We start from the raw sequence: 26325 nt of genomic DNA, 5'->3' as shown, positions 1-26325 counted from the left end.
CCATCTACCTCCACTCTGTGTGTCTACGGAGGCTGACTATACACACCATCTACCTCCACTCTGTGTGTCTACGGAGGCTGACTATACACACCATCTACCTCCACTCTGTGTGTCTGTGGAGGCTGACTATACACACCATCTACCTCCACTCTGTGTGTCTACGGAGGCTGACTATACACACCATCTACCTCCACTCTGTGTGTCTACGGAGGCTGACTATACACACCATCTACCTCCACTCTGTGTGTCTACGGAGGCTGACTATACACACCATCTACCTCCACTCTGTGTGTCTACGGAGGCTGACTATACACACCATTTACCTCCACTCTGTGTGTCTACGGAGGCTGACTATACTCACCATTTACCTCCACTCTGTGTGTCTGTGGAGGCTGACTATACTCACCATCTACCTCCACTCTGTGTGTCTGTGGAGGCTGACTATACACACCATCTACCTCCACTCTGTGTGTCTACGGAGGCTGACTATACACACCATCTACCTCCACTTAGTGTGTCTACAGAGACTGACTATACACACCATCTACCTCCACTCTGTGTGTCTACAGAGACTGACTATACACACCATTTACCTCCACTCTGTGTGTCTACGGAGGCTGACTATACACACCATCTACCTCCACTCTATGTGTCTACGGAGGCTGACTATACACACCATCTACCTCCACTCTGTGTGTCTACGGAGGCTGACTATACACACCATCTACCTCCACTCTGTGTGTCTGTGGAGGCTGACTATACACACCATCTACCTCCACTCTGTGTGTCTACTGAGGCTGACTATACACACCATCTACCTCCACTCTGTGTGTCTACGGAGGCTGACTATACACACCATCTACCTCCACTCTGTGTGTCTACGGAGGCTGACTATACACACCATCTACCTCCACTCTGTGTGTCTACGGAGGCTGACTATACACACCATCTACCTCCACTCTGTGTGTCTACGGAGGCTGACTATACACACCATTTACCTCCACTCTGTGTGTCTACGGAGGCTGACTATACACACCATTTACCTCCACTCTGTGTGTCTACGGAGGCTGACTATACACACCATCTACCTCCACTCTGTGTGTCTACGGAGGCTGACTATACACACCATTTACCTCCACTCTGTGTGTCTACGGAGGCTGACTATACTCACCATTTACCTCCACCCTGTGTGTCTGTGGAGGCTGACTATACACACCATCTACCTCCACTCTGTGTGTCTACGGAGGCTGACTATACACACCATCTACCTCCACTCTGTGTGTCTACGGAGGCTGACTATACACACCATCTACCTCCACTCTGTGTGTCTACGGAGGCTGACTATACACACCATCTACCTCCACTCTGTGTGTCTACGGAGGCTGACTATACACACCATCTACCTCCACTCTGTGTGTCTACAGAGACTGACTATACACACCATCTACCTCCACTCTGTGTGTCTACGGAGGCTGACTATACACACCATTTACCTCCACTCTGTGTGTCTACGGAGGCTGACTATACACACCATTTATCTCCACTCTGTGTGTCTGCGGAGGCTGACTATACACACCATCTACCTCCACTCTGTGTGTCTACGGAGGCTGACTATACTCACCATCTACCTCCACTCTGTGTGTCCATCCTCTTTCAGACTCTTTCAGACCAGGGTTCAAAATCCTTTAAAATACTTCATCTGGGATTGATTGAGTTTACCTGGCTTAATGGATTCAACTGGAAACACGCATTATCTTGCACTCCAGGCAGACTAGAGCAAAGTTCAACCTATTTCAGATTTTAAATAGTATTTGAACCTGTATTTGGTGAAAATGTACCATTATGTAGAAATTATGTTGAATATAATCAACTATTTTCATCAATCTGACTCCATTATTATGTGACTAAACTCAACAGGCCCTGTGGTTCTATTCAAAGCCTTTCTTCCATCACCACCTAGTAGTGTGACTCTATTGAACATGTGCCTTTCTTCCATCACCACCTAGTAGTGTGACTCTATTGAACATGTGCCTTTCTTCCATCACCACTTAGTAGTGTGACTCTATTGAACATGTGCCTTTCTTCCATCACCACCTAGTAGTGTGACTCTATTGAACATGTGCCTTTCTTCCATCACCACCTAGTAGTGTGACTCTATTGAACATGTGCCTTTCTTCCATCACCACCTAGTAGTGTGACTCTATTGAACATGTGCCTTTCTTCCATCACCACCTAGTAGTGTGACTCTATTGAACATGTGCCTTTCTTCCATCACCACTTAGTAGTGTGACTCTATTGAACATGTGCCTTTCTTCCATCACCACCTAGTAGTGTGACTCTATTGAACATGTGCCTTTCTTCCATCACCACTTAGTAGTGTGACTCTATTGAACATGTGCCTTTCTTCCATCACCACCTAGTAGTGTGACTCTATTGAACATGTGCCTTTCTTCCATCACCACCTAGTAGTGTGACTCTATTGAACATGTGCCTTTCTTCCATCACCACTTAGTAGTGTGACTCTATTGAACATGTGCCTTTCTTCCATCACCACCTAGTAGTGTGACTCTATTGAACATGTGCCTTTCTTCCATCACCACCTAGTAGTGTGACTCTATTGAACATGTGCCTTTCTTCCATCACCACCTAGTAGTGTGACTCTATTGAACATGTGCCTTTCTTCCATCACCACCTAGTAGTGTGACTCTATTGAACATGTGCCTTTCTTCCATCACCACCTAGTAGTGTGACTCTATTGAACATGTGCCTTTCTTCCATCACCACCTAGTAGTGTGACTCTATTGAACATGTGCCTTTCTTCCATCACCACCTAGTAGTGTGACTCTATTGAACATGTGCCTTTCTTGTACGGTTATGCCATTATTAAGAGACTTGTTTTTTCGTACTTTTTTAAAAACTCTGTGTTGCTGGTTAAAACTCTCGTAACTAAGCATTTCACGGTAAAAGTCTACACCTGTTGTATTCGGCACACGGTGACAAATAAAATGTTATTTGATTTGAGATACAAATAGCTAACCCTGGCGACCCAATGTACTAGCGTTACATTTATTGAGGCAAGCAGATCAGAGATTTCAAGTTGGAACCCAAGCATATGCTGTGTGTACAGTGTGAATAACGACTACCAATATACCTACAAAATTATGAGCACAATGGGCAATCAAAGAATTACTCTGTAAAACAAGGAATACATTTACTCAATTCAACTAATAGGATGGGTGGCAGTGTAGCCTAGTGGTTAGAGTGTTGGACTAGTAACTGAAAGGTTTGCAAGTTCAAACCCCTGAGCTGACAAGGTACAAATCTGTCATTCTGCCCCTGACCCACTGTTCCTAGGCCGTCATTGAAAATAAGAAGTTGTTCTTAACTGACTTGCCAAGTAAAATAAAAATGAGTTATGAAAGAATTAACACTTAAACGATTACAGTGTACATGATACATGACAGAATAACTCAGAGTAAGTGACCCTCAACTACTAAATAAGATATCGTGGTTACACATCGTCTGATACACACAGGTGCTAGCTAACAAGTTCTGAAAATATGAGCAAATTCATTTGCCTTTTAACCAAATTCAAGCAGGAAGTCAGCACCAACCTGAAGTAACATTTCGTAGCACTTTGCCAGTAAAAACAATAGGCAGGAACAACACATTCAGATTCTAATCAACTTCTATTTAAATAGTAGGAGCCCACATCTGCGTTGCTCCTTTTTGAACGGACCGACGTCCCGACAAAACAGAATAACACAGTGTCTTTGTAACAGTAACTCCATAGCACCTAACAGTAACAATGGAACATACAGTATGTCATAGTTCTTTATGAACTCCTGAAATAATCCAAACATGAAAATGTTATTGACACAGTAACGTTCATTTCCTGTCGTCGGTGACCCCAACACTTCCGTGGTAACGTCTCTTTCCCAGAGATTGCCACGGCAACGGTGTGAGACGCAAATATAAGTCTATCCATCCGGACAATGCCGTATTTAATCAACACGCCAGGCTGGCGTCAACAAGACGTCGCCTAGACGTATCTTCATCGCTGGCCTTCATCCTCCTTCCCATATCTCTACCAAAACACGGCACTCTGTTTCAAGGACCCGTTCCAGCTGAAATGGAGCGGCCTGAGGAGAAGGCTAGGTGTGTGTGGCTTGTTGTGCCAAATTGTAGCACATCACACAGTACACACTGTGGTATGAGCTTGTCTGCTTTCAAGCACCAGCCAAGTACTGTAGCATTCGGGGCAGGTGGAAACTTCCGGCAAGTCACTGGAAACTTTTGACATTTTTCCCCTCTTCGAGATAAGATCGCAATCAGCACGTTTTTTTTTGTTGTAGTAAAATCATTAGGCACTGTCTTGTTTTAGACCCTTGTGGAACAAGGTGCTATGGAAGGCTTGACCTAGTTTCTATGACTACTTAACTAACGATGGTACCGTATGTTCCTTGTCAGGAGGGCGAGGCCATCGGTAGCAGCATCCTCCAGCTGGTGGTCACAGACAGAGACACCCCTCAGAATGGACCTCCCTTCACATTCCACATCGCGTCTGGGAACGAGGACCGCCGCTTCCACGTAGACCAGGGAGGTCTGTTGTCCATCTCTGTCCCTCTGAAGAAGAAGACCAAGCCACAGCACCTTCTGAAAATACAGGTAACGATTTTTTTAAAAAAAGAGGTGCTGACTAACGGTGAATAAACTTTGGAACTATAGTTGCACATTCCATATGGAAAACATCCCAGTCATTTATTGGGTAACAACAAAAAAACAAACAAACATTTTGTCATCACTGTTCCTTGTTATGGGTGAAGAAGACACAGTGATGCTGAAACGTTGCAAGCAAAACATATTTACCTGGTTGTAATCTGCTGACATCTATACAATGCCCACTGGTTATTTGGGATGTTAAAATGGAGTCAAACTTTATACCTACACAGTACTAGCAGATACGGACATTTGATAATGTATGTTTCTATTCATGTCCTTGCCTCAGGTGACAGACAGCGGACACCCTCCTCTCTCCTCCATCTGCGTGGTGAAGATCAACGTCACTGAGCAGAGCAAGTACCCTCCTTCTGTGATGCCCCTGGAAGTCTTCATCACCACCACAGGAGACACTTTCTCCAACCGAGTCATAGGCAAGCTCCATGCCTCCGACCAGGACCTGCACGACATCCTAAACTACAAGCTGATCTCGGAGTCTCCCGATGGGGGAGACCCAGGTCCGAGCTCAGACCCCTCTGGAGGCCTCTCCAGGTTCTCTGTGGACCTGGTGGATGGGAAGATTTGGGCCGACGAAGACTTGAAACCTGGTCTCTACTCCCTCAATGTCAGCGTCTCCGATGGGAAGTTCAGCGTGTGGGCCGGGGTGAAGGTCCATGTATGGAAACCCACACAACAGGCCCTGGACGCTGGGCTCACTCTGCAGCTGGCTGGGCTTTCCCCGGAGGAGTTCCTGGGGGACCTCTGGAGAGGCCTCCAGAGGAGCCTCAGCACGGCCCTGGGTATAACCAGGCAAGACCTCCACCTGGTGAGCCTACAGCAGCAACCCAACTCCCTGGTCCTGGAGGTTCTGCTGCTATGGAGGCCGCATGGTGGAACTGTAGAACCGTTACCAACCAACCGGCTGGCAGGGATCATCGCTGACATAGAAGACTCGTTGGGCCTGAGTGTTCTCAGGGTGCATCACAATGGGTGTCTAGGGACAGAATGCCCTCCTAGAGGATGCAGGAACTCAGTCCAGATGAGAGGGGAGAGGCTGAGCCACTACGCCACAGCCAGGGCCGGCTTCATCACCCCACAACACACCTGGGAGAGTGTCTGCCCCTGCAACGGTAGGTGTACTGGGAACATGTCTGGCTTTGCAACGGTAGGTGTAACTTGTGTGAGATGTGCCTGAGACGTGAACAATTGCATTAGCTCTACAAGTCAATGCCTAAGCTTTGGTTTAGTGGGCTAACGGGTACTTTTAACACACAGTAGATCCTGGGTTTGAACCCTATCAGTCAAATAGTCTCCTACATTCTCTATGATCACAGTAGGAGCCTGAAGTCACCCCCTTCATGATCTAACTCACTTCACATTCCTATGGGGATTATCTGGGTGCAGATGGCAGCTAGGAGCCACCAGCATAGTACTAGTGATTATCTTGTTGTCGTGGGTCTTCTTAGTTACTGTTGTCTGTCTGGCAGACGTATTTCCATTGAGGTTATCGTCTCTTTATTTAGACTATTTTAGCTAAACCCAGAGCCTCAACAAACCAAATGTCTCTAGGAAAGCGACATGGAAGATCTGAGACTGAAATATAATACATGAGGGGAATTTGGGGGGTTTTGTCTGTTTCAATCAAGGAGATTTGATTATGAGAACAAATTTGAGTGACTATTCCTAATTTGACGGCCAGATCGTCATCCAAAATAAGTGCTTTGAATATTAGGCCTACATGTTAGTTAGACATGTTCTACAAATCATATTTAACATTTGCACCGTTTTTTTCAACTTCAGAGTCTGCTGTGAGTTTTGACGGGACGGGCTATCTGAAATACCTGTATCAGACTGAGGAGGAGGAGGAGGAGAGTCAGAACTTCCGTCTCTCTCTGCGCATCAAGACCTTCCAGCAACAAGTGGTTGTCATGAATACCAATGCAACCAACTGGGGGAGCTTGAAGGTAATGTAAAGCTCACATGCATTCATTATTATTGGAGATGAAAAAACACACGTCGTTATTAGCTTTTTTTTATAATCTCTCGTGTCTCATCCAATCAGGTCCATTTGATCTATAGCCCATTTTACATCATCGCATCACAGTATCAAGCATACTATGATAATACACTGCGTTGTTATCAGAGATCATAAAAGCAACATGTTCCTTTTCCTTGGCAGCCCCCCCCCCCCCCCCCCGTCCCCGTGCCCCGTCCCCGTCCCCTGTCCTGTAGCAGTTTACATATGCCCTAATCTAAAAATGCCTGATTGCATATCAGAGGGCTGAACAAAACATTTCCGAGTGGATTCCAGGGTCAAACCATACTGATCTCTTATCATATTAGTCCCTCTGCTGGCTTTGTCTGTGTCAGTTGATCAATGGGACTTTTTAACTGATCCAACCATGTTGTGGTAAAGACTGTCTCTATCTTCATGTCCCCGTTTCCATCAATTTCTTTCATAGCCTGGTCCCAGATCTGTTTTCAGTATTGACAAACTCAATACTCTGAGTTTAAAAAAAAAAAAAAAATGTAAAAGGACCAGCACATTCTTCAGACACTTCTGGAATTTAAATTTAAGTGTTGGCAAGACATAAAAAAAAAAGCTCCAGTACATCGGCTAATTCTTGCTGGGGTTTGGAATATTGAGCTAGAGTCAGTTTTGTGCTGATGTAGGTTAGCCACAAAGTTTAAAGGGAATATTAAATTATTGTATATTTTGAAGAGAGGGATAAAGAATTCTCAGTGCTCAGATAAAACTTCTTGACACGCATGCAACACACTCCCAATGGATTTCTCTTCATTTGTGTGGCATTGAATACATATAGATAGAATATTACATTTGTTCACTCTTGAAACATCAAAAGTAGCATTCACTTTTTTTCCATGCTTAGGCCTATTTCTGGTTTTTACATTCCTGGAACATCGGGGCCTTTTAATTCTAAGAAAATTGCTTCAAAAGGAATTGCTAAACATGGTTTGTCAAGAATTTATTTTCAGTTTCTTTCCTCCCCTTTTACTTCACACCGACTTCATCAGAAGATACGACACGATTCATGTGTTTCCCTTGAGAGTTAGGCTTCACAGCACCTTGTACAAATTCTTATCAATTCCCAAATCTCATCAATATTCTGACCTAAAGGAAAATGGGAGCAGCAGGCACATACATCCTTCAGAAACTTCTGAAATGGAAATTAAGTTTAGGACCTACTCACCGATCACCGGCTAAATCTTTTTCATGTATTCCACATCTTTCAAGTAAATTACCTTTGAAATGGAATAGATTTTTCCCATTTGAACAAAAGCGCCTGTGACAAGCCTGTGGAGAAAGAAGAAAGGGTGACTTGTCACATAAAACCACTGTAGCCTTTAACAATAGTAAGAGATTAGATCTATTATTATCAAGGAGAAGGAGTAGGAGAAGCATGCTAGAGAAGGAGAAGGAGAAGCATGCTAGAGAAGGAGAAGGAGAAGCATGCTAGAGAAGGAGAAGGAGAAGCATGCTAGAGAAGGAGTAGGAGAAGCATGCTAGAGAAGGAGAAGGAGAAGCATGCTAGAGAAGGAGTAGGAGAAGCACGCTAGAGAAGGAGAAGGAGAAGCATGCTAGAGAAGGAGAAGGAGAAGCATGCTAGAGAAGGAGAAGGAGAAGCATGCTAGAGAAGGAGAAGGAGAAGCATGCTAGAGAAGGAGAAGGAGAAGAATGCTAGAGAAGGAGAAGGAGAAGCATGCTAGAGAAGGAGAAGGAGAAGCATGCTAGAGAAGGAGAAGGAGAAGAATGCTAGAGAAGGAGAAGCAGAAGCATGCTAGAGAAGGAGAAGCATGCTAGAGCAGGAGAAGGAGAAGCATGATAGAGAAGGAGAAGGAGAAGCATGCTAGATAGACACTGTAAAGAAGCAGATAGTCTTAATGCTACTAGTCACAGTGGCTGTACAGGACACCCTCTGATCATAATCATCTCACGCGGGGAGCTAGTAGTGTAGTGCCCCATTAGGGGAGCTAGTAGTGCACTACCCCATTAGGGGAGCTAGTAGTGCACTACCCCATTAGGGGAGCTAGTAGTGCACTACCCCATTAGGGGAGCTAGTAGTGCACTACCCCATTAGGGGAGCTAGTAGTGCACTACCCTATTAGGGAAGCTAGTAGTGTACTACCCCGTCAGGGGATCTAGTAGTGTACTACCCCATTAGGGGAGCTAGTAGTGCACTACCCCATTAGGGCTCTGGTAAAAAGTAGTCCACTACCCTATTAGGGCTCTGGTAAAAAGTAGTGCACTAACCCATTAGGGCTCTGGTAAAAAGTAGTCTACTACCCCAATAGGGGAGCTAGTAGTGTACTACCCCATTAGGGCTCTGGTAAAAAGTAGTGCACTACCCCATTAGGGCTCTGGTAAAAAGTAGTGCACTACCCCATTAGGGCTCTGGTAAAAAGTAGTGCACTACCCCATTAGGGGAGCTAGTAGTGCACTACCCCATTAGGGGAGCTAGTAGTGCACTACCCCATAGGGCCCTGGTAAAAACCCCATTAGGAAAAGAACAAACAAAGCAAGAAAAACCCCATTATTCAGCAGTCCATCAATCAGTTGGTGTGTGTAAGTATGTGCTACGATGTTGAAGCTAGGCTTGGCTCTCTCATCCCTCCAGGGTTTTGGGAGGGAGGGTGGACAATGAGCCTGTCATAGCGGATGTAATCAATGTCCCCACACTCTCTGGCAGCTTTCATGACTGGGATCAGTTCTTTCCTCTTCTGGTGCACAGCTTCAGGATAGCCCTCTTTGACTAATTCTAAAATACTAGGGTCTTTCCAGAACAGTTACCTTGTACTTGAACCTCAGGAACTTGTCCACGATCGATTTGGGGCCTGTCACCTGGACCGGTGGTGGGATTCCAGTCCCATCTTTAGCTTTTCCGAGATAATTTCCCTCACTTTGTCCTCAGACTCAATCCAGGTTTCATCTGATTTACCGTCCACAACAATGTTGTGTTCCGCCTTGATTTTCCCCTGAGATAATCGGATTTCTCTGTCATGGTTATCATGGATTCACATACAGAAATGATGTCCTCTCTCAAGTAGTTTTGCTGTCATCTTGCTGTTCTCCTGATTAAAGTCTTCTGACCCTAGGAAACTGTAAACTGTTCTTCAGGTCCTGAACCTCTCTGGCCAGGTTGTCCATTATTTTATTAGTTGAATCCACCAGTATTTGGATAAAACACTTGAAGTGATATTCTTGTTGTTGTAACAACTGCTTGTAGAACTTTTTTGTTTGATTTAAAGATCCTTCACCTGTGATAGAGAGACACGACTGTCCTCAACAGTACTCCCACCAGCTTTGGTCTTTGTTATGGTAGCAATGTAGGCAGTGCTGTCACCTCCGCATTTCCAGACACAGCAGGTTGCAGGGCAGATGGAAACAGCAACAAACAGCAGGGATTCAAACAGTCACACTCCTGGGACAATCTGTGGTACAAGCCTCAAGGGCTGTGGGCTGAGTACAACCTGCTAAGGAAACCTGGCTAGCTTGATAGCTAGCTAACGAGAGTTAGAAACTAAGCTAGAATTTGCACCAATGAGGGAAAAATTAGCTACTTCTCTGGAGCAAAATTGACCTGATAATGTTGGGTTGGAGATGGCGATAATGTCGGGTTGGAATGGCTGAGATGGCAATAATGTCAGATTTGAACGGCTGAGATGGCAATAATGTCGGGTTGGAACGGCTGAGATGGCGATAATGTCAGGTTGGAATGGCTGAGATGGCAATAATGTTGGGTTGGAATGGCTGAGATGGCAGTAATGTCAGGTTGGAACGGCTGAGATGGCAATAATGTCAGGTTGGAATGGCTGAGATGGCGATAATGTCAGGTTGGAACGGCTGAGATGGCAATAATGTCAGGTTGGAACGGAACCTCTATTATTTCCAGTTTAAACTAATGATCTGCCAAAACTACATTGATTAAGGAGCAATCCAAGTATTATGGGTATTTCGGCAGGCGGCCTGCAGCACAAGATTTCGCTTTACGCGGATGATGTCTTGCTCTTCATATCCAACCCTGAGAAATCCCTCCCATTTTAGACACAATTGCTCAGTATGGCAAGTTTTCAGGTTATAAGATCAATTTTAACAAATCCATTGTCTGCCCTCTCAATATTACACTCACCAGCTCTATGAAGACACCATGTCCTTTCCAATGGAAAACACAGGGGTTTCAATACCTCGGGATCTTCGTAGCACCAGATCTGAATAGCCTTTTCAAGGAAAATTATCTTCCACTCATGGATCGAATCAAGAACGATCTCCAAACCTGGATCTCCTTCCCAATTAGCTTAGTAGGAAGAATTAATGTCATGCGTATGAACATCCTCCCTAGACTGAACTATTTATTTCAGATGCTCCCATGCCATCTCCCAGTTTCCTTTTTCAAAACAACTAACCAAAGCATCACCAAATTTATATGGGGCAATAAAAAACCTAGGATCAAGTTCTCCACTATCGAAACCTGAATCTAAGGGTGGTCTTTCCCTACCCTCCCTTCAATTGTACTACTCGTCTGCCCAAATCCGCAACATGCTAACATGGATCACAAACAGACAAGAGTCAACGTGGATTCAGATAGAAGCCCAATCCTGTGGTTCCTTGCCCTTAAGCTCAATTATATTCATTAATAACTTTAGTGGAGTGGGCAACATAGCCAAAACCTTTGTGATTTACAGCACCCTACTAGCGTGGAGGGACTGTAAGAAATACCTGGGCATTTCCTCCCAAATATGTTCTCACTTGCCTATAGTAGGCAACCCAGACCTGCCAAAAGCTCTGAGGGATGCCAACTTTAATCTTTGGCATACTCTAGGAATCAGGACCTTTTCAGACCTATTTCATCAGAAAACCACTACACTGAAATCCTTTCAAGAGCTCTGCAGTGAATTCAATGTACCAAGAAGAGGTTTAGAGGTTTAGAACTCAGTTGAATGAAGTTGAAACCCTTCTTGTCACTGCACAATCCATTAAAGGCTAAATATCTTATATCTATAGACTCCTTTCTGAGAAAGGAGGCTCCTCCTCTACTCCTTTAAAAATAATCTGGGAAAAAGACCTTGGTCTGACTATTTATTTATTTTAATTTAATTTTACCTTTATTTAATTAGGCCAGTCAGTTAAGAACAAATTCTTATTTTCAATGACGGCCTAGGAACAGTGGGTTAACTGCCATGTTCAGGGGCAGAACGACAGATTTGTACCTTGTCAGCTCGGGGATTTGAACTTGCAACCTTCCGGCTACTAGTCCAACGCTCTAACCAGTGATGAGCTATGGGCGGAGGTTTGCAACAGGGTATACTGCACCTCTACTAATGTAAAAATGAAAGAATCTAATTACACATTTTTGTACAAATATTATTACACTCCTTTGAGACTCCATAGAATGAAAACAGATATGTCTCCTAACTGTAAAGGATCTACCTCTGAAAGTGGAAGCTATATGCATGTATTTTGGAGCTGTAGAGAGATTGCCAGATTCTGGCAATCTATACATACTGCTGCACAGAAAATACTAGATGTACAGTTTGATATGACCCCGTGTATCTATCTTCTTAATGCCCAGCAGGACTTTGTTCTTGATCCTGACAGAGACAATTGGCTTATGACTATTACATACTTTGCTAAGAAATGTATTATTTTATTGTGAGCCTCTAATACCCCTCCTACATTTAAAATGTGGATTGACCAGATTGTTGACTTTCTCCCTCTTGAAAAGCTCACTTATGACCTCCACAAGAGACAGCCCAAGTTTGATAGACTCTGGTCTCCACTATTCAACTGTATTTCATACTGGACGGAGTGAACGGGATGATTAGGGAAATGAGCAGATAAATGTTGCGTAAGGTGCTGTAAAATCTAAAAACTAATGATTGGCTTGTCGTCTCAGCGAAGGCTAGAAATAGCCAATAAGAACCTTGATAGTGCTGCTGCAAGTTTTATATGTTTATTATTTATTATTTATTATTTATTGTTCTGTGTGAGTACGTGTAGCTATGTAGGATATGTGTGTGTGTATGCGTGTGAATGTATGTATGTACAGTGCCTTGCGAAAGTATTCGGCCCCCTTGAACTTTGCGACCTTTTGCCACATTTCAGGCTTCAAACATAAAGATATAAAACTGTATTTTTTTGTGAAGAATCACCAACAAGTGGGACACAGTCATGAAGTGGAACGACATTTATTGGATATTTCAAACTTTTTTAACAAATCAAAAACTGAAAAATTGGGCGTGCAAAATTATTCAGCCCCTTTACTTTCAGTGCAGCAAACTCTCTCCAGAAGTTCAGTGAGGATCTCTGAATGATCCAATGTTGACCTAAATGACTAATGATGATAAATACAATCCACCTGTGTGTAATCAAGTCTTCGTATAAATGCACCTGCACTGGGATAGTCTCAGAGGTCCGTTAAAAGCGCAGAGAGCATCATGAAGAACAAGGAACACACCAGGCAGGTCCGAGATACTGTTGTGAAGAAGTTTGAAGCCGGATATGGATACAAAAAGATTTCCCAAGCTTTAAACATCCCAAGGAGCACTGTGCAAGCGATAATATTGAAATGGAAGGAGTATCAGACCACTGCAAATCTACCAAGACCTGGCCGTCCCTCTAAACTTTCAGCTCATACAAGGAGAAGACTGATCAGAGATGCAGCCAAGAGGCCCATGATCACTCTGGATGAACTGTAGAGATCTACAGCTGAGGTGGGAGACTCTGTCCATAGGACAACAATCAGTCGTATATTGCACAAATCTGGCCTTTATGGAAGAGTGGCAAGAAGAAAGCCATTTCTTAAAGATATTCATAAAAAGTGTCGTTTAAAGTTTGCCACAAGCCACCTGGGAGACACACCAAACATGTGGAAGAAGGTGCTCTGGTCAGATAAAACCAAAATTGAACTTTTTGGCAACAATGCAAAACGTTATGTTTGGCGTAAAAGCAACACAGCTCATCACCGTGAACACACCATCCCCACTGTCAAACATGGTGGTGGCAGCATCATGGTTTGGGCCTGCTTTTCTTTAGCAGGGACAGGGAAGATGGTTAAAATTGATGGGAAGATGGATGGAGCCAAATACAGGACAATTCTGGAAGAAAACCTGATGGAGTCTGCAAAAGACCTGAGACTGGGACGGAGATTTGTCTTCCAACAAGACAATGATCCAAAACATAAAGCAAAATCTACAATGGAATGGCTCAAAAATAAACATATCCAGGTGTTAGAATGGCCAAGTCAAAGTCCAGACCTGAATCCAATTGAGAATCTGTGGAAAGAACTGAGGACTGCGGTACACCATCCAACCTCACTGAGCTCGAGCTGTATTGCAAGGAGGAATGGGAAAAAATGTCAGTCTCTCGATGTGCAAAACTGATAGAGACATACCCCAAGCGACTTACAGCTGTAATCGCAGCAAAAGGTGGCGCTACAAAGTATTAACTTAAGGGGGCTGAATAATTTTGCACACCCAATTTTTCAGTTTTTGATTTGTTAAAAAAGTTTGAAATATCCAATAAATGTCGTTCCACTTCATGATTGTGTCCCCCTTGTTGTTGATTCTTCACAAAAAAATACAGTTTTATATCTTTATGTTTGAAGCCTGAAATGTGGCAAAAGGTCGCAAAGTTCAAGGGGGCCGAATACTTTCGCAAGGCACTGTATATGTGTACGTATGTGTATGTATGTGTGTACGCAAAAGAAAAACATTATTATTATTTATTTTTTAAATTTAATTTTTATTATTATAATTATTATTATATATTTGAATTTTTTATTTTTTTAAACCTGTCACATCTGTGAATGTGGAATGTGTTTTGTTGGTTGATTGAAAAACAAGAAAACTTAATAAACCTTTAACTTGAAGAAGAAAAAAAACTACATTGATGTGTTGTGTTCTAGTCCACTGTCTCTACTTCAGACTGGTGGGAACTCTGAGGAATAAACGTTTACGAACAGTGAGCACTGTTATATTATCTGCAGACGATGGATAGTTGTACCATCCTGTATATGAACAGTGTTCTATTATCTTCTACAGCTGTTGGGTGGAGAGTTGAGGTTCATGTACCTCTGTGGCAACACGCTCCCGGGTTCCCTGCGTATCCACACAGCCCCAGTGGTGTCAGACGGGCGGTGGCACCACGTCCTTCTGGAGGTCAACGGCACCATCCTCAGACTCACCCTGGACCACATTCACTCATCCCAGGTCGTCCTCTCTGAACCCTGCCATCTGATGCAGCCCCATGGGGCTCTGATCCTCGCTGGTCCCCCTGGTCCTGGTTCTTCTCCCACCACCACCACCACCTCTACAGAGACCCAGGCCAGGGCCCAGACCCAAGCACATGGCTTGGTGGGCTGCCTGGAGGCTATGGAGCTGAATGGGGAGCCCATCAGGACAGAAGAGAATAAGGAGTGGAATGGGCCTGGGAGGAGGAGGGTGTTTGGGGTCTACCAGTGCTGTGTCAACCAGGTCAGGATCAACAGCTGTGACAGTAACCCCTGTCTGAATGCAGGAACCTGTGAGGAGGAATCAAATGGAGGTCAGTTTCTTAACCTTGACATACTATATCACTCCCCAATAGTGTCAACCTCTAAAAACAACACACATAGCACACTGTCAGCCTCTACCCACCTCATTCAAGGTCAGGTTCAGGGTTAAGTTAACCGTGTTAGCAACTCATGATATGTGCGGTAATGAAGGCATCACGTGATATAGGCATGTAATCATATAGTATAGGGTGAGGGTGAGAGAGAGGACATTTGTAGAGAAAATTTTCTCAAATGTTTTAAAATGTTATTGTGATATTTGTCATTGTGATATGTTGTGGCTCTGTGAAACCATAATCTATTCTCTCCGCTTGGTGAGGTGGCTATGAAGGCAAACAACGGGCTGTGAATAATATGCTGTGTATTGGGAACAACACATAACACATTAATAAAATGCTGTGTAATGGGAACAACACATAACACATTAATAAAATGCTGTGTAATGGGAACAACACGTAACACATTAATAATATGCTGTGTAATGGGAACAACACGTAACACATTAATAAAAGGCTGTGTAATGGGAACAACACGTAACACATTAATAATATGCTGTGTAATGGGAACAACACGTAACACATTAATAATATGCTGTGTAATGGGAACAACACGTAACACATTAATAAAATGCTGTGTAATGGGAACAACACGTAACACATTAATAAAATGCTGTGTAATGGGAACAACACGTAACACATTAATAAAATGCTGTGTAATGGGAACAACACGTAACACATTAATAAAATGCTGTGTAATGGGAACAACACGTAACACATTAATAAAATGCTGTGTAATGGGAACAACACGTAACACATTAATAAAATGCTGTGTAATGGGAACAACACGTAACACATTAATAATATGCTGTGTAATGGGAACAACACGTAACACATTAATAAAATGCTGTGTAATGGGAACAACACGTAACACATTAATAAAATGCTGTGTAATGGGAACAACACGTAACACATTAATAAAATGCTGTGTAATGGGAACAACACGTAACACATTAATAATATGCTGTGTAATGGGAACAACACGTAACACAGTAATAAAATGCTGTGTAATAGGAACAACACGTAACACATTAATAATATGCTGTGTAATGGGAACAACACGTAACACATTAATAAAATGCTGTGTAATGGGAACAACACGTAACACATTAATAAAATGCTGTGTAATGGGAACAACACGTAACACATTAATAAAATGCTGTGTAATGGGAACAACACGTAACACATTAATAAAATGCTGTGTAATGGGAACAACACGTAACACATTAATAATATGCTGTGTAATGGGAACAACACGTAACACATTAATAATATGCTGTGTAATGGGAACAACACGTAACACATTAATAAAATGCTGTGTAATGGGAACAACACGTAACACATTAATAATATGCTGTGTAATGGGAACAACACGTAACACATTAATAAAATGCTGTGTAATGGGAACAACACGTAACACATTAATAATATGCTGTGTAATGGGAACAACACGTAACACATTAATAAAAGGCTGTGTAATGGGAACAACACGTAACACATTAATAATATGCTGTGTAATGGGAACAACACGTAACACATTAATAATATGCTGTGTAATGGGAACAACACGTAACACATTAATAATATGCTGTGTAATGGGAACAACACGTAACACATGAATAAAATGCTGTGTAATGGGAACAACACGTAACACATTAATAAAATGCTGTGTAATGGGAACAACACGTAACACATTAATAATATGCTGTGTAATGGGAACAACACGTAACACATTAATAAAAGGCTGTGTAATGGGAACAACACGTAACACATTAATAAAATGCTGTGTAATGGGAACAACACGTAACACATTAATAAAATGCTGTGTAATGGGAACAACACGTAACACATTAATAAAATGCTGTGTAATGGGAACAACACATAACACATTAATAATATGCTGTGTAATGGGAACAACACGTAACACATTAATAAAATGCTGTGTAATGGGAACAACACGTAACACATTAATAAAATGCTGTGTAATGGGAACAACACGTAACACATTAATACAATGCTGTAGAATGGGAACAACACGTAGCAGCCTACAGGTTTTGAGATGTAGTTATTTGATATTTGTTCTGAGATGTACCTACAGTATACTTAAGGTACATTATCTATCATCCCTTCAACAACATCAGATCAGGTAAAACTCTGCGAGGGTGGAAATTCAGTCACCAATATGAGAATACAATGTTGAACAAACTACAATGTTTGAACAGATTGGAGGTGTCCTATTGTCTATAGAGTATTATTATAAATGTTCTACAGGGAAGTTGAAACTAGAGTAGTGAAGTGCAAACTGAATAACCAGACCTCACGACAACGGGATGGAACCAAACTATCTACCATGTATTCCACTTTTTAAAATAGTTTGTATCCTATCCTTCCTTAGAATCCCTCAGATGTTACTAAGAGAGTGAGAGAACTTTACAGGTGTTCTAGAACTTTGACCATCTTCTGGAAGGCTGATCTCGCTTCCTGTTTACCCTCCAGGGTTCCGCTGCAGCTGTCCAGTTCCCTTCTATGGCCCCCGCTGTGAGCTGGACAACAACCCCTGTGCCTCCCAGCCCTGTGCCCACGGTGGGGTGTGCGTGCCAAAGAGTCAAGGTTACATCTGTAACTGCCAACTGAATATGGCTGGAATCAGGTATTCTATCTCTCACATAGCTATCTCTCTCATCCCTGCACCCTCTGTATTACCACGCTGTTAGTCTCCCCCCCCTCCCCCCCACGCACTGCTCCGATGACGATTAGTGTTCAAATGTTTAGAACAAAAAGGCCCACACAGTATTCAGTTCCTAATATCACCTTTTATTAATGATAGTGTTCACGTTTCTCTCATCTTTAAGACCTCCTCACCTGCCATATAGTACTGTTTTTCTGATTCTTTAAGACTTCCTCACCTGCCATATCAAATCAAATTACATTGTATTGGTCACATACACATGGTTAGCAGATGTTAATGCGAGTGTAGCGAAATGCTTGTGCTTCTAGTTCCGACCGTGCAGTAATATCTAACAAGTAATCTAACAATTTCACAACAACTACCTTATACACACAAGTGTAAAGGGATGAATAAGAATATGTACATATAAATATATGGATGAGCGATGGCCGAACGGCATAGGAAAGATGCAGTAGGTGGTATAGAGTACAGTTAATACATATGAGATGAGTAATGTAGGTTATGTAAACATTATATAAAGTAGCATTAATAATTAAAGTGGCTAGAGATTTGAGTCAGTATGTTGGCAGCAGCCACTCAATGTTAGTGATGGCTGTTTAACAGTCTGATGGCCTTGAGATAGAAAGTGTTTTTCAGTCTCTCGGTCCCAGCTTTGATGCACCTGTACTGACCTCGCCTTCTGGATGATAGCGGGGTGAACAGGCAGTGGCTCGGGTGGTTGTTGTCCTTGATTATCTTTTTTGGCCTTCCTGTGACATCGGGTGGTGTAGGTGTCTTGGAGGGCAGGTAGTTTGCCCCCGGTGATGCGTTGTGCAGACCTCACTACCCTCTGGAGAGCCTTACGGTTGTGGGCGGACCAGTTGCCGTACCAGGCGGTGATACAGCCCGACAGGATGCTCTCGATTGTGCATCTGTAGAAGTTTGTGAGTGCTTTTGGTGACAAGCCAAATTTCTTCAGCCTCCTGAGGTTGAAGAGGCGCTGCTGCGCCTTCTTCACGATGCTGTCTGTGTGGGTGGACCAATTCAGTTTGTCTGTGATGTGTACACCGATGAACTTAAAACTTACTATATAGCCTCACTACTGTATATAGTCTCTCTACTGTATATAGCCTCTCTACTGTTATAGCCTCGCTACTGTATATAGCCTCTCTACTGTATATAGCCTCTCTACTGTATATATATAAGGTAGTAGTTTTGGAATTGTTAGCTAGATTACTTGTTGGTTATTACTGCATTGTCGGAACTAGAAGCACAAGCATTTCGCTACACTCGCATTAACATCTGCTAACCATGTGTATGTGACTATTAACATCTGCTAACCATGTGTATGTGACCATTAACATCTGCTAACCATGTGTATGTGACAAATTACATTTGATTTGGTTTGATTTACAGTAGCGAGGCTATAACAGTAGAGAGGCTATATACAGTAGCGAGGCTATATACAGTAGAGAGGCTATATACAGTAGAGAGGCTATATACAGTAGAGAGGCTATATACAGTAGAGAGGTTATATACAGTAGAGAGGCTATATACAGTAGCAAGGCTATAACAGTAGAGAGGCTATATACAGTAGGGAGGTTATATACAGTAGAGAGGCTATATACAGTAGAGAGGCTATAACAGTATAGATGCTATATACAGTAGAGAGGCTATATACAGTAGTGGGGCTATAACAGTAGAGGTTATATACAGTAGCGAGGCTATATACAGTAGGGAGGCTATATACAGTAGCGAAGGTATATACAGTAGAGAGGCTATATACAGTTGAGGATATATACAGTAGAGAGGTTATACACAGTAGAGAGGCTATATACAGTAAAGGCTATATACAGTAGAGAGGTTATATACAGTAGAGAGGCTATATACAGTAGAGGCTATATACAGTAGAGGCTATATACAGTAGAGGCTATATACAGTAGAGAGGTTATCTACAGTAGAGGCTATATACAGTAGAGAGGTTATATACAGTAGAGAGGCTATATACAGACACGAGTTAGTTGGGCTGATTGAGGTAGTATGTACATGTAGGTATCGCTAAAGTGACTATGCATATATGATGAACAGAGAGTAGCAGAAGCGTAAAAGAGGGGTTGGTGGGTGGTGGGTGGCGGGACACAATGCAGATAGCTCGGTTAGCCAATGTGCGGGAGCACTGGTTGGTCGGGCCAATTGAGGTAGTATGTACATGAATGTATAGTTAAAGTGACACTGCACATATGATAAACAGAGAGTAGCTGCAGCGAAAAAGAGGGATGAGAGGGGGCACACAGTGCAAATAGTCCGGGTAGCTATTTGATTACCTGTTCGGCAGTCTTATGGCTTGGTGGTAAAAACTTTTGAGAAGCCTTTTTGTCCTAGACTTGGCACTCTGGTACCGCTTGCCATGCGGTAGTAGAGAGAACAGTCTATGACTGTGGTGACTGGGGTCTTTGACAATTTTTAGGGCCTTCCTCTGACACCACCTGGTGTAGAGGTCCTGGATGGCAGGCAGCATAGCCCCAGTGATGTACTGGGCCGTACGCACGTGCCTTCCGGCCGGAGGCCGAACAATTGCCGTACCAGGCAGTGATGCAACCATGCTCTCGATGTTGCAGCTGTAGAACCTTTTGAGGATGTCAGGACCCATGCCAAATCTTTCCTGAGTTGGAAATGGAGGCGTGCTCGGTTCTCCTTTTCCTGTAGTCCACAATCATCTCCTTAGTCTTTGTTACGTTGAGGGATAGGTTGTAATTCTGTCACCACCCGGCCAGGTCTCTGACCACCTCCCTATAGGCTGTCTGGTCATTGTCGGTGATCAGGCCTACTGTTGTGTCATCTGCTAACTTAATGATGGCGTTGGAGTCGTGCCTGGCCATGCAGTCGTGGGTGAACAGGGAGTACAGGAGGAGACTAAGCACGCACCCCTGGGGGCTCCAGTGTTGAGGATCAGCGTGGCAGATGTGTTGCTACCTACCCTCACCACCTTAGGGCAGCCCGTCAGGAAGTCCAGGATGCAGTTGCAGAGGGAGGTGTTTATTCCCAGGGTCCTTAGCTTAGTGATGAGCTTTGAGGGTACTATGGTGTTGAACGCTGAGCTGTAGTCAATGAATAACATTCTCACATAGTTGTTCCTTTTGTCCAGGTGGGAAAGGGCAGTGTGGAGTGCAATAGAGATTGCATCATCTGTGGATCTGTTTGGGCAGTATGCAAATTGGAGTGGGTCTTGGGTTTCTAGGATAATGGTGTTGATGTGAGCCATTACCAGCCGTTCAAAGCACTTCATGGCCATGGATGTGAGTACACGGGTCTGTAGTCATTTAGGCAGGTTGCCTTCGTGTTCTTGGGCACAGGCACTAAGGTGGTCTGCTTGAAACATGTTGGTATTACAGACTCAGTCAGGGACAGGTTGAAAATGTCAGTGAAGACATCTGCCAGGTGGTCAGCACATGTCCTGGTAATCCGTCTGGCCCTGCAGCCTTGTGAATTCTGACCTGTTTAAAAGTCTAACTCATGTCGGCTACGGAGAGCGTGATCACACAGTCTTCCGGAACAGCTGATGCTCTCATGCTTGCCTCAGTGTTGCTTGCCTCGAAGTGAGCATAGAAGTGATTTAGCTCGTCTGGTAGGCTCGTGTCACTGGGCAGCTCGCGGCTGTGCTTCCCTTTGTAGTCTGTAATAGTTTGCAAGCCCTGCCACATAAGACGAGCGTCGGAGCCGATGTAGTATGTAGTATTCAATCTTAGTCCTGTATTGACACTTTGCCTGTTTGATGGTTCGTCGCAAGGCATAGCAGGATTTCCTTGAAAGCGGCAGCTCTGCCCTTTAGCTCAGTGCGAATGCTGCCTGTAATCCATGGCTTGTGGTTGGAGTATGTACGTACAGTCACTGTGGGGACGACGTCCTCGATGCACTTATTGATAATGCCAGTGACTGATGTGGTGTACTCCTCAATGCCATCTGAAGAATCCCGGAACATGTTCCAGTCTGTGATAGCAAAACTCTCGACGTTGTTTACAATCAAGCCTACCACTGTAGTGTTGTCTTCAAACTTGATGATTGAGTTGGAGGCGTGCATGGCCACTCAGTCATGGGTGAACAGGGAGTACAGGAGAGGGCTGAGAACGCACCCATGTGGGGCCCCAGTGTTGAGGATCAGCGGGGTGGAGATGTTGTTCCCTAACCTCACCACCTGGGGGTGGCCCGTCAGAAAGTCCAGGACCCAGTTGCACAGGGCGGGGTCGAGACCTAGGGTCTTGAGCTTAATGACGAGTTTGGAGGGTACTATGGTGTTAAATGCTGAGCTGTAATCGATGAACAGCATTCTTACATACGTATTCCTCTTGTCCAGATGGGTTAGGGCAGTATGAAGTGTGATTGAGATTGCGTCGTCTGTGGACCTATTGGGGCGGTAAGCAAATTGGAGTGGGTCTAGGGTGTTAGGTAGGGTGGAGGTTATATGATTCTTGACTAATCTCTCAAAGCACTTCATGATGACGGAAGTGTGTGCTACGGGGCGATAATCGTTTATCTCAGTTATCTTAGCTTTCTTGGGAACAGGGACAATGGTGGCCCTCTTGAAGCATGTGGGAATAGCAGACTGGGATAGGGATTGATTGAATATGTCCGTAAACACATCAGCCAGCTGGTCTGCGCATGCTCTGAGGATGCGGCTAAGGATGCCGTCTGGGCCGGCAGCCTTCGAGGGTTAACACGTTTAAATGTTTTACTGACGTTGGGTGCGGTGAAGGAGAGCCTGCAGGTCTTGGTAGCGGGCCGTGTCAGTGGCACTGTACTATCTTCAAAGCGAGCAAAGAAGTTGTTTAGTGTGTCTGGGAGCAAGACGTCCGTGTCTGCGACAGGGCTAGTTTTATTTTTATAATCCGTGAATGACTGTAGACCCTGCCACATACGTCTCGTGTCTGAGCCGTTGAATTGCGACTCTACTTTGTCTCTATACTGACGCTCAGCTTGTTTGATTGCCTTGTATTCAGTCATCTTTCCGGTCGCCTTACCGTGATTAAAAGCTGTGGTTCGCGCTTTCAGTTTTGCGCGAATGCTGTCATCAATCCACAGTTTCTGGTTGGGGAAGGTTTTTATTAGTCACCGTGGGTTCAACATCACCGATGCACTTGCTAATAAACTCACTCACCTAATCAGCGTATCTATCAATGTTGTTGTCTGAGGCTATCCGTGAACATATCCCAGTCCACATGATCAAAACAATCTTGAAGCGTTGAATCAGATTGGTTGGACCAGCGCTGAACAGACCTGAGCACCGGCGTTTCCTATTTTAGTTTCTGTCTATAGGCTGGACAAAATGGAGTTGTGGTCAGATTTGCCGAAAGGAGGGCAAGGGAGGGCTTTGTATGTATCGCGGAAGTTAGAGTACCAATGATCCAGATGGTACAGTTGTTCTGATTCTTTAAGACCTCCTCACCTGCCATATGGTACAGTTGTTAAGACCTCCTCACCTGCCATATGGTACAGTTGTTCTGATTCTTTAAGACCTCCTCACCTCCCATATAGTACAGTTGTTAAGACCTCCTCACCTGCCATATGGTACAGTTGTTCTGATTCTTTAAGACCTCCTCACCTGCCATATAGTACAGTTGTTCTGATTCTTTAAGACCTCCTCACCTGCCATATAGTACAGTTGTTCTGATTCTTTAAGACCTCCTCACCTCCCATATAGTACAGTTGTTCTGATTCTTTAAGACCTCCTCACCTGCCATATCGTACAATTGTTAAGACCTCCTCACCTGGATTGAACTGAAAACCCTTAATTTCCGTTCTCTGCAAGTTAATGGACAACAAAGTATTTTTCTGCTCCCCCTTCTTTAGGTGTCAGAGCCTAATTGACGGATGCTCCCCCAACCCGTGTCTAGAAGGGTACAACTGTACCTTCTCCGGGGGCTCCATCCACTGCGACCCTCTGCCACAGGTATTGTAACATTCTAAACTAAGGTACACATAATGCTCTGTGTGTAACATATCTGGTTTTAGTAGGAATAGAGTGAAATTGCCCTAGATGCTGATATTGGGTCAGTTTAGCCTTTTTTCCCACTACTGGTAACGGTTATGATTGGGGGAGGGGAGGCTGATCCTAGACCTGTACCAAAAGGAAACTTCACCCCTGGAGAATTTTAGTTAAGCCAGGACTGGCTCCGCTAGGGGGCCCATAACCCATAGTTTTATTTTCGTTTTTGGGAACTCAGTCTCAAACTTCTTGTTGAGAGTTGGGGCGGGGTTCCCAACCAAATATCAGCCTTAGACGGCCCTGCTTGAAGCTAACCAAAAGGTGTCCTGTCTCATCCTCAATACAGGTGTACGCCGGACTGGGCTACATCGAGATAGTGGAGATATGTGCCAGCTTGATGGGGGTTTTCTTCCTGGTCGGTGTCTTCGTCTGTGTCCGCAAACGTTATGTCCAACAGAAGAAGAAACCTGTCTGTGTTCAGGACTCCAACGGTTACTTCCAACCCAGTCTGGCCAAATCCATGATGGCCGACACTCCAAAAGTCAGCCCAATAGAGATGAACATGCTGATGGGCTCTGGTAACGACCTGGATAACATACACAGTCCCTTCAGATCTCTGAGGCTTCACAACCAGATGGACCTGGGGCTGGGGTCCCAGGTAAGCCTAAGGGCCGGGAAGCAGAAGCCACAGGGGCCCGTGGTGTGTAGTGTGGCCCCCAACCTCCCTCCTACACCTTCATCCATCTCTGACAATGAGTCCATCAGGAAACACCACTGGGATCAGGACTATGAAGGTGAGTTCATTGAATAAACTTTAATGATCTCCCAGAGGGGAAATCGAAGTGGATACTTTAAGCTAACTGTCTGAGTTTTTAATTGAGTCTTTATTGATAACTGTGGTAATAACTGTGGTAGTAGCTTACTCAACCTGCCGGGCCAGTCTTCACTTTATCCAACAATAAGTGACAGCATTTCATTGAGATGACCAATGAGACACCCAAAAGGACAAGTGTCTGAAGGTGAATGATCTGGAGATGTGGAGGATATAACAAAGCATTATTCATGTTATACTCCTTCTCACTTTGTCCTTTAGATCAAAACAATGGAGGTTACTCATCCATACATGAATGTAATCCACTATCAGTTTTGATACATACAGAACATGTGGCGTTGAGCAATAGCCTGGTCAGGCAGGCATTTCCTGCAGAGGATAAGTGTCTAGGTGTTGAATTTTAATAGGCTTTTCATCATTCAGAAGTTATAATACCTTACCTATAATGAGTTTAAGGAGTTTTATAACCGACAAGGACACTTTGAAAATTGATATGAATATCCTCTGAAAGGCGATAATACCGAAGGACTATAGTGAATGATAATGAGTGTTCTCTCTCTTCTCCCTGCCGTTCAGTCTACCCTGCTGATCCTGACTACTACGGTCGACCCAACCCTGCGGTCCAAGAGTACCCCCAGGTCCAGGAGTTTCCCCAGTTTGACATTGTGGAGGACACCTACGGCTCTGTGACCGCATCAATAGACTCACGTAGAAACTCTCGCTTCGGCGGATTCCCATTTCCCCTGGAGCGCTCTGACCGCCGCGCTCCCTTACCCCCCTGTTATAGTAACCAGAACCTGGATGACTTCCTGGGGCCTGACGGTCTTCCCTTACCCAGCTCCCAGTGCCCCAACGAGTACACTGCCATCAGTTACTATCCGACGCAACATGCACAAAGCATGGACAATGTGTCGTCAGGCTACCGGCGCCTCAGCATGCGCCTCAGCGTTGCCATGCCGTCCTACGCTGAGTGTAACTCTCCTCCTCCCCCCCCTGCAACACAACAGGCTAGACATGCAGGACGGAACTCTCGCTGCTACAACGGGTCTGACATGGTGGAGAGCGACTATGGAAGCTGTGAGGAGGTCATGTTCTAGAATGTTTTCAAAGTGTTCTATTCTAGAGTTAAAGATACAGTGCTCCCTATCAGAGGTCTCTTTCAGGGAGAGACTGCAACGTTTCAACGAAAGAGTTGATTCTTGAACATTCTACATTCTACTATTCTATACAGTCAATTCTTAGAATGTCTCCATAAAATGTGATTGATTGGCATCTAAGTGGGCTTGACATTCAGTAGAGTAAATGAAAGAGTCACTCACCTTTTGTTCCACAGGGTTCAACAGTATTACAGGATGTTTATCTGAAACTATGGCAACAAGGCCACGCAACACAAAGATATTCTGTACTAAATGCTGCAGCAATATCGAACTCACTCACCTAGACCCCTCTCCATCCGAGGGGGAGAGAGACTGGCTTTGGGTGAAACCGATTCCAATAAGTAT

The 26325-nt window shown here is 44.1% G+C and overlaps 1 protein-coding gene across 1 annotated transcript in view; it reads left to right on the top strand.

Annotated features, from left to right (window-relative positions):
- LOC110504535 (protocadherin Fat 2) overlaps positions 1 to 26095 on the top strand; it is a 75123-nt gene extending 49028 nt beyond the window's left edge. Inside the window, exons 21-28 of the mRNA XM_036969560.2 lie at positions 4471 to 4668; positions 5009 to 5849; positions 6520 to 6683; positions 14779 to 15280; positions 17840 to 17993; positions 23856 to 23955; positions 24338 to 24785; positions 25400 to 26095. Of these exons, the coding sequence (XP_036825455.2) occupies positions 4471 to 4668; positions 5009 to 5849; positions 6520 to 6683; positions 14779 to 15280; positions 17840 to 17993; positions 23856 to 23955; positions 24338 to 24785; positions 25400 to 25920 (2928 nt within the window). The 3' untranslated portion in view covers positions 25921 to 26095. The remainder of the gene's footprint in view (positions 1 to 4470; positions 4669 to 5008; positions 5850 to 6519; positions 6684 to 14778; positions 15281 to 17839; positions 17994 to 23855; positions 23956 to 24337; positions 24786 to 25399) is intronic.
- The last annotated feature ends 230 nt before the right edge of the window (positions 26096 to 26325 follow it).

The sequence above is a fragment of the Oncorhynchus mykiss genome, chromosome 25 (genome assembly GCF_057628025.1).
Source record: "Oncorhynchus mykiss isolate SJ-2025 chromosome 25, ASM5762802v1, whole genome shotgun sequence".
NCBI lineage: Eukaryota > Metazoa > Chordata > Actinopteri > Salmoniformes > Salmonidae > Oncorhynchus > Oncorhynchus mykiss.
This window is presented reverse-complemented; position numbering and strand designations above follow the sequence as displayed.